A 9359-nucleotide genomic window follows, 5' to 3' on the forward strand; every position below is an offset into this window, starting at 1 on the left:
GATGACGGGGTGGAAGACTTACTAAGGGGGCTAGCTAGCAAGACTGGGGGAATGGCTTGCAGGGTGGTTGGTTGGGAGGAATGGCCGAGTGGGGGCGATAGGGGATGGGGTGCCTGCGTGTCTGAGAGAGAGAGCATACAGGCTTCAGGGTTGAGAGAGAATGACTAGAGCATGCTAGGGATGTGAAGAGAGCAGGACTAGAGTAGGGGTAGGAATACATACCTCCTCCGCTCCCTCCCTCCCAATATGGATTTTCGCTTGATCTCAGAATCTGTTCTTCAAATCCTGAAGTCTCTCTCCCCTCTCAGATCCCCAATCCTCCTCCTCTCCATCTGCCCTCTCCTTCATCCCTGGTTCTCACACTCTCTCCTCACCCCATTCTTAAAGCCCTCCCTGTGTTGATACTTGAGATCCTTTTTCCCCTATTCAAAAAAACAAACAAACAAACCACAATTTATACAGACACACAAGCAAGACTGGAAAACTACTTTATTAATATAAAATGAACATTATTTAATATGCAAAAAAAAAATGTACATTTTGGGTTGTCTGAATTAAAATCTTTCTGAAAATTTCTCCCTGGTTGTGAAAAAATTCTCCATGCATGTGAAAAATTTGCAACATGGCCCCGCACATAAAAAAAACCCAAAACAAACAGTTGGGCAACCCCTATTCTAAATTATTTTGTCTGTAGTCCTGCGCTGCAATTATCAATCTCTTGTCCCTAGGTTTATGTTGATCTCTCCACGGGCATTTCCCGGGTTAGTTTTGCATCTGCGTGTCGATGCTGAAGAAACTCTGTCTTTCCCGCCGAATGTGTGCACTTGCCACTTGCTCCTCCTTGTTTTGCTGGTCCGGCTCTTAAACATCCCTTTCGTTCGTCAGAACACTGATCCATGTTCAAGGATGGAGACCAACTGTGGTCGTTCGCTTTTGTATGTCGACAATTTTGGGCATCTATTGAGTATGCTCAGAGGCTTATGATAGCAGCTCTGTTTCCATAAGACCCAAACAGTCTTCAGCTCTGGGAACGCACCATCTCGGCAGATGCTGGTTCTAATAGATTAGCTGTAGGTGGGGGGTGGGGGGAAAGGAGTGGAAGACAGAGAACTCTTCTCGTTCTTTTATCTGGGGTCATTCTATGGTTTCAAAGCTGTACGGGAGCACCGGGACGGCAGCTTGAGTGTCGCCTTCTGTCTTATTCCATGCCGCGGTTCTGGCGTGGATCATCCTGTGCCTCCTCAGGTGCCAGATCTGAATAAAGCTTTTGCCACACTCGATGCACATGAACTGCTTCTCCCCCGTGTGCGTGATCAGATGTCTCTTCAGCTGGGACCTGCAGCCGAAGCATTTCTCGCACTCGGGGCATGGGAAAGAGGGCCTGTCTCCCCTGTGGACCTTGGAGTGCGCCGTCAGGGTGGACTTCCTGCCGAAGCTCCGCTCACAATCCGGGCATCGAAACGGCCTCTCCCCTGAGTGGCTTTTCAGGTGCCTGGTGAGCTCACAATGCCAGGCGAAACACTTCTCGCATTCTGCGCACTTGAACGGTTTCCACCCCGTGTGGAAGATTTTGTGAATCTTCAACTGCGAACGGCACTTGAAGCGTTTCTCGCACTCGTTGCATTTGTAAGGTTCCTCTCCCCGGTGAAGCTTAATGTGGGCGGAAAGGTTCGATTTACGGGTAAACCTTTTCTCGCATTCAGGACACTTAAATGGCTTCTCTCCGCTGTGGACCGTTCTGTGCATCTTCAGCTGGGATCTCTGGGCAAAGCACTTCTCACATTCGGTGCATTTAAACGGTCTCTCCCTTTTGTAGAGTCCCTGAGGTTGTGCGAGGTCAGGGAGGTAACCAGCATTTCCCTTACGTTCAGTGCACGCATCCGGTCTCTCTCTGTTATAGACGTCTTCTTTTCCCCTGTAGAGGGTGGCTCTCCAGCCACCTCCTTCGCAGTCAGCAGAAGGATCTTGGCTACCTTGTTTTTTCCATTCCTCCCTCTGCTGCCCATCGCACATCCACTGCATCTCGGTGTTGTTCCCAGACCCATCCTCTGTTGGATAAAATGAGAATGTGCTCATTAGTTTAACAGCTGTAGAAAAGGACGGTTACCAGAAAACATTAACGCCACAGGATTCTCTGAAGGCTTTTGCTTGGCTCAGGCTCCATGTGACATCTATCAAGAAGTAATATTTGTGTGCGGAAGGGGTCAGGATGGCAACAGTGCATGACCAGAAGGAAATGGACAGTGTCCAAAGTCATCCTGCTGGGTCAGTGCATCCCGTCCTCATCTGCAGCATTTCTCTTAACTTGGATCATAGTTACTGACCACAAACTCTGGAAGTCTATGCCAAGGACCTTGGACACATTCTCGGCCTGGGTCCCTGAACCTCAGACTCACCAGCTTCAAAAAAAAGACTTTATAAACATTTAGCATTAATGGTTTTAACAGAAACAAGGAGAACCTTACAGCAAGCTGTGAGTAATACTTGAAATCCATGGCAATCCCTGGACTGTATTTTCCTGTAAAGGATCTTTGCTTTGGACTCACCCACGATGACTTTGATGATCTCCTCCTCGCCCTCCAGCGGGTTGCTGACACGCGAATCTTCTGCATTCAGGGTCGGTACCCAAGGGTCCGCGTTATAGCCTGGGCTGCCTTGAAAAACCACGAAAAATGGCTTCAGGTATTTAGCAGTCTCAGAGACTGACTTAAAAAAAAAGAAAACGCACAACTCTTAGGTAGAGGGGACATGTGCTTATAATTCTGTTAGATCTGACAGCCTGAATGTCCTACAGGAAGGAATGAGGGATGATTTTATCCCTAGTATAAAAATGAACCATTCAACTGAGGGACTATCACAGTTTCTGGTCAGTAAGTGAGATCTCACTAGTAACCACCACTTGGGTAATCCCAAATAGATTTACCCACTTTGTACAAGTACTCACATAGTCCTGCCACGGGTGGATCTCCTCTTCCCTCAGATCTCCAAGACTCGGTCCAGATTCCCTCTTGTCCAATTCGGAATAAAATGTCAGGTTTGGCCCTGGAACAGCCTGTTACGGGAAAGGAATGTTTAGAATATGGTTAAAACCTTACCCGCACATCCCATCATATCGTAAGCTTGCCATACGTCACTGTGATGCGTTCCCTATGTGTATTTCTTGTAAGTACTGCAGGACTTTTAAGAGCATGGCATAGCATTGGTACAGTAGCACTATATACCCAAGTCAAAGAATCCTTGGAGAGAGGAAGAAAAATAGCAATAATGGCATCAAATGGCCACCCCCCAGCAGTGAGAGAAGGAACCTCTTCTTCATGGCAAACACGCCGAAGAACTGCTGGGTCTGAAAATTACTGTAAACCAGGTAGGCACCCCAATGGACCAGAGATCCTTCACTTAATTTATCTCAAAAGGATGAAATTATCATTCTAGATTTACAAGACAAATACAGTAAAGGTCATTATTTACCTTTCCGAATTTATGTGACATTCATTTGAATCTCCAGACAAACCTAAAACATGGCCTATAATATGTACAACCACAGGGAAACTGGCTGATCTTCACAAAATTCATAAAGGCAAGGTTGGTAAGGGGGCTCCTTGCCCCAGAGAGCTTTTAATCTAACCAGGAACTACAAATGCCCTAGAAGAAATGTTTACTTGCCTATTACAGAAGGGGAAATCTGCTCTGTTATCCCCGGCCCAGGAAGACCCGGTAACTGTGGTTCAACCTCCTGTTTAACGTTCGGTGGAAACACAGGGGTTACAATTGGATGGCCTGTTGAGAGAAAAGAGTCACCATGGGCCTGAGGCCGATCGTCTATTTGGAAATGGATTTTAAACTTCCAAATAGTTGATATTCATGGCCTGTCTTCCGGGATCTCACAGCTCAAAATCCATCCCCTTCACTTACCAAGGGCAGGGTCAGTGATCTTTTCTTTTTCCTCCCAGTCACAGCGCTGGCTCAAATATTTCTCCTCTTTCTGTTTAATCCTGAATACAATGTCGGGATTAACGATTGAATATCCTATTAATAAACGGAATGCCATCATTACAGGTTAAAGTTTTTACTTGTAGGAAGCTTGGACAGGGGTCTCATCTGTATTTCTTTCTGACATAGCCTAAGACCACATATATGGGTATGTATTTGTATGTGTGCATGTATCTATGTGTACATATGTTTTCGTATATGTGTGTGGTTTTTTCTGGTAAAGCTTTGAGGGAAGGGACAGTAACAGACTTCCCTTTCATCCTGCGTCACGCCTGACCCCTGAGGTTTGCTGGAAAGTGCCTGCGTCTTGGTTTGTGTGCATATCTTTACCGATATCCTCCATACAGCTACTGATAAAGGAGGGGACAGGACTGACAGACACTTTACAGCAATATCCACAAAGCCTGGAACCTTACGGGGCTACAGCGTTGTATCCGAGTAGCAGTACGAGACAGTGCCTCTTACTGTCATTCATTTCTGTCACAGCAAGTGGAGGAGTCGGGCCAGCTGCAAGACTTGCCCTAAGGGTGAGAGTCGGGAGCAGAATGGGAGAGTCTATAAGGTGGCGGATGACAGAACAGACATCTTTACCCCATGACATCAGGACGCCATGAATCTCCTTGACGATCTTCCTATAGAGCTCCTTTTGCCATTCTCCCAGGATGTCCCACTCTGCTTCCCAGAAATAAGCAGCCACATCGCTGAACATGATGGAGGCCTGAAACAGCAAATAAGACAGTCAGCCCCTCTCCCTCCAGCATCATTATAACTTGTATGTAATAAACTTGCTGTGAGATCAGCTCTCCAAAAGAATATAGCATGAAGAGAACTCTGTTCTTTCATGTATCTGTTTTTTATTATATTTTTAATAACGTACACTGCTTTGACCATATCTGGTACGTGATTTAGCAGTTTATAAAAATCCAGAAATAAATAAATATATGGCCTCTATTCGTAAGATCAGCTCTTTAGTACATTATAGCATGAAGGGAGCTCTGTTTTCACATGTATAGATCAGCTCTCCAGTAGATTATAGCATGAAGGGAGTTCTGTTCTCTCACATATCTGTTATATGGCCTCTATCAGGGAGATCAACTCTCCAGTAGATTATAGCATGAAGAGAGCTCCATTCTCTCACTTATCTTTGCACTGTGCTGTGAGGAGGAAGCCAGGAAGAGCTGCACAGGAAACAGGTTTCCCCTTTATTAGATTCTGGCGCCCTAACCAGAAGAGGTCAAAGATGAATTTCTCACCGGATTGGTCATTTCCCTTCTGAATCCTGCAGTGGCCGGAGAGGCTGGCAATGTCCCTTTTCCCTGGGCAGATGCAGAGAAAGATGAGTAAGACAGGAGCAGGCTGGGTGGATTCTTGTGGGGGTCTCCGATTAAATCTTGCCTGTGCATATTGGAAAGGGCTGATCTGGAGCTTGCAGGAATTTCCAGTCCTGGGGGGTAGGCAGAAGGGTTCCTGTAGCCTTTCTGCTCCCTGCGGCCACTAGAGAGGAAGCGAAAGCAGAATGAGAGGAGCCCCCTGTGCAGAGCATGCACAAAGCTGCTGGCCTGAGAACATGCTGGGGCTGCCTCCTTACCAGTGCATGCTGGGCTGAACCCGCCTGTTTGAGGAGGAGTCATGGGGGCTACCAGATGGTTGCAGGCTACTGCAGGAAGAAGACAGGGACCTGGTCCAATGCATCTTGGGACTTGTAGGTTTACATTTCTTAGGGCCGAAACAATCTCATTTAAATGACAGTGGCCCATAAAACTGCTGAAAAGGAGGGGCAGGGGACAAAAGCAGCAGCTTGGCTTACCCCCCTCACCGACCTAGAACCCATCTGCTCACCCAGGCACGTTATAGCGCTATGATTACATGTGCGGTTTGTCCTAAATGGTATGATTAAACAGGACCATTGCCAAGCAGCGATTTAATAATAAGGAGAATTTTAAGGGAAAAGAAAACCGAGAAATGTTTGCTTCGGAGGAGGGGGGAGTCAGAGGCAGCGGAAGCAGCTGCTGCGGTGCCCTGGCTCGTTTTAGCCCCCCGGTTCTCATGGCCGCTACACCTGATGATTTCTAAAGCGCTGCCAGACGTACACGAGAGGTGGTCCCTGCTCCTTGGAGCTTACTGTCACATCCGGGGTTCACGGCGTGGAAGACCGAGGGTCGGCAGAGCTTCGCAGCCCCCCCCCCCCCCCCAGGGGCCCTCCCTTACGTCTGGGGTGACGACCAACCTAGCGGCCATTTAGAAAAGCGCGACAGCGCTCGTCGCGCTCCCTCCCGATCTTGAGGGAAAGAGAGAGGCAGATTTCACACACAGGCAGCAGACTCGAAGCCCAGCGCTTTCATTCCGCCCCTCCCCATCTTGCTGAAAGATGGAATATTTAACGGCCAGCTACCCCCTCCCCCCCCCAAGCCTTTCGTTCTTCCCCGAAACAAGGGGAAGGGCTTGCTCTGGCGACACAGATCTGGCCAAGGACCTGAAGACTAGCCATGTGACCAGGGGCCTCCTGGGTAGCATTCCACGTTGCCATAGAGACGCCGCGCCATGCGACCATCAGCCTCCTGGGCAGCTTTCCCCGTTGCCATGGAGATGCAGGACCAGGTGGCTGGCAGCCATCTTGCTTTGCTTAGGCCCTTTTTTAGCAGCAGGTGACATTTCTAAAGCTGTCCGTTCAGGCTATGTGTTTAAAATGTTGCAGACTGGCGTGATTTTGGAAAGCGTTGAAAGAGCTCTCGGACAATGTTTTAAAGTTATATTTACATCTCCTAAGCAGTTTATCGTGATGTCCTGTTGTAAGAATCCACAAACTAGACAGGAAGAAAGAGATGCTGGGCCTGGAGTCTGCAGAAAAGGATCCGTTCTCCCACGCCCGTCCGTCTCTTTACTGTCCTTCCACAGGTCTTGCTCTATCTGCTTAGCAGGGAATGCTCTGGGTTTCATCCGGGGGCTCTAAGATTTTAATGAAACTATCAGGTACAAAGGACTTCATGTACCAGAATTCCCTGCTTCATGACGGGTTTACTTACAGTCTGCAATACAGCTGTAATTAGGACATTGAGAAACTCTCTGTCAGCACATTGCACATTTTCATTTTTTGGCTTCGCTGTTCTTATTCTCTGATAAGCTTTCACTGCTGTAACCTAGAATAGAACAATGGATGTATTATGTGAAGGGCTGTATTACTGCAGACTCGCGAATTCCTTTCCAGAACTGCAAGTCCCAGCAGCCTCTCCTGCAGAACATGGGAGAAGTTTCACGAAAGTTCCAGGGTGTCTAGGGAGGGGGTCAGTAGCCCCTTCAGCCGGAATATGCTTGCTCAGCAATGCTTAGAACGCATGTGTAAAAGATAAGAACTGTAAAGTGCATAAGAGTCTGCTCCTGGAGGGGAGGGGCATGCAGTTGTACTGAGCCTTTGTCTTAGCTGCATCTTGCTGGCAATAAAAGTCTATCTTTACGGATCAGTTGTCTGGACCTCCTTACTGACTAAAAAAGAGACGGTTACATTTGGCGAGCCTCAGCCAGGAGGTACCGGGGACGCTATTTTAGCCCCCAGTTGGTCCAGGGGATTTTGTGGCGGAGTGATCCCCCAGACTTGCCTGGTGAGTGGCCACCGCTGAGTTCAGTGATCAGGTATCTGAGGGGGTCATTCCACGGAGATCCTCTGAGACCTTTGGGCTGGTGATCTGGGAAGAAGGCTTTCGTGACGATCGGAAGAACCCTGCAGGCGAGTATTATGGGAATGATGGGAAAAGTGAAGAATAGCTAAAAGAGTAGCAAATAACCGGTCCATCCGTGAGGGGACCGAGGGGGCTTTGATCACACCCCAAGCGGTGGTTTGGTAGGAATTGCATTCCGAAAGCCACGCGCATAAAAAGAGGAAAAAGAAGTAACGCATACGATAGTGGGAATAGGTTTCTTGTTGTGTGAAAGTGACCCTTTTGTGTCTGACGGATACGGACCCCTTACCTATCCGTCTTCCCTTCCCTCCTTTGTCTGTGAATTCTATCCTGATGGGAGGGGGCGGTTCGACTCCATTAAAAGTCATGACGGAACACTATAGGGAAGTGTTCGATAGACATAAATGTACAAAGCCCGGAATGATTCAACAATGTACCCATAGGTGGCCCAGTTTGTGTGTAAACTGGCCTCCGGTAGGGACTTTCGATTTCCAAACGGCCACAAGGGTCCAGAATATAGTTATACGAGAAGGGAATCCGGGTTGCCCTGAGGATTAACCGTACATAACTGCTTGGATTGCAGTTATTGAAAATCCTCAGTCGTGGGCAAAGAAGCTAGTAGAGGGAGCCGCCCTCGTAATGGTAACTCAAGTACGCAAAATGGGGAACCGGAAGTCCCCAGTGTCTGTCTGTCTGTAAGGTACCTGTAAAAAAAAAAAAAAAAAAAAAAATTCTACTGTGGTAGATCGGTTAGACAAATTTCTTTTTGTGATCAAATGCATTATTTCTTTTGATAACTGCTATCTGTGAATTGCAAGCACATGTACCAGGGATTTTTTTAATTGTTTTAAACCCTAATAAGAAGAGTTTTGGTTTACAGATGCTGCACAAGACTACTATACAACTAATTAATTTACAGTGTTAAGTTAAAATACTGATTTGATTGCTGAAGAATGCATTTACTGGTGTTGAAGTTTAGAACTTGATGGCAGTTAAGGGTTAACGGCAGAGATAATTACAGGAGAGAGGAGGGGATCGAGCCAGAGAGAGAAGAAAAAAAAAAAAAAAAAAAGGGGACATTGGGCTAGCCTGGGTGAATGAAGACAAAGAGAAAGAAAAATTGTTTCGTTTGTTTTAACAGAACATTATTGAAAGTTAGTTCATGGTGTGCGTATGTGAATAAAGATAGAATTGTGGTATGTTAATTAAAAGAAATTGTAGCTCCGAGTTTCTGCTGATTAAATTTATTCTCCAAGGTCCTTGCTAAAACTGTCTGTAATCTGACAAAGGATTGCTACTTGCAAAGAAATACCAGAACCAAGGGTCCCTTACAAATCATTTAGTGCCTTATGATGCAGGCTATTTTTAAGACATTTTATAGCAGCAAATTAATTGTTACAGTACAAAGTGGAATGGTGGTGCGTCCCACTGCGCGTCAGTACGTAGTGCGTAGGCATTCAATATGGCTGTGCGTTTCATGCTGGCATTGCTAATCAGAAGTTTTAGTTTTCTCATATCTTCTATCCCAGTGTCCTCCCTATGCTTATCTTTCTATTCTCTAATACCATGTTAATTATTGTTCTTACTTGTCTCCTATATATTATCTGTTATTTAAAAGTTACATTGGAACGCATGATAAAGTATGAACTCTCTTTTGCTGACGCAGTTTATTTTGAAGCTGTCTCTGGGAAATTT

General features: G+C 46.6%; 1 protein-coding gene across 4 annotated transcripts; it reads right to left on the reverse strand.

Annotated features, from left to right (window-relative positions):
* Positions 1-471: 471 nt before the first annotated feature.
* On the reverse strand, positions 472-6423 carry LOC115080901 (zinc finger protein 184-like). 4 transcript variants are annotated; one of them, XM_029585363.1, is made up of 8 exons: positions 6218-6423; positions 5244-5484; positions 4582-4708; positions 3913-4026; positions 3664-3777; positions 2945-3052; positions 2547-2654; positions 472-2048 (listed from the first exon to the last, which is right to left on the reverse strand). In XM_029585363.1, exons 1-8 carry the CDS (start codon positions 6226-6228, stop codon positions 1135-1137), a joined length of 1737 nt encoding a protein of 578 aa, XP_029441223.1. In that variant the 5' UTR covers positions 6229-6423; the 3' UTR covers positions 472-1134. The 4 variants fall into 4 exon arrangements, with proteins under 4 accessions (XP_029441223.1, XP_029441222.1, XP_029441225.1 ...); XM_029585362.1 differs by having other exon boundaries at positions 5579-6423; XM_029585365.1 differs by having other exon boundaries at positions 6113-6420.
* Positions 6424-9359: the final 2936 nt, after the last annotated feature.

The sequence above is a fragment of the Rhinatrema bivittatum genome, chromosome 19, assembly GCF_901001135.1.
Source record: "Rhinatrema bivittatum chromosome 19, aRhiBiv1.1, whole genome shotgun sequence".
NCBI classification, from domain to species: Eukaryota; Metazoa; Chordata; class Amphibia; order Gymnophiona; family Rhinatrematidae; genus Rhinatrema; species Rhinatrema bivittatum.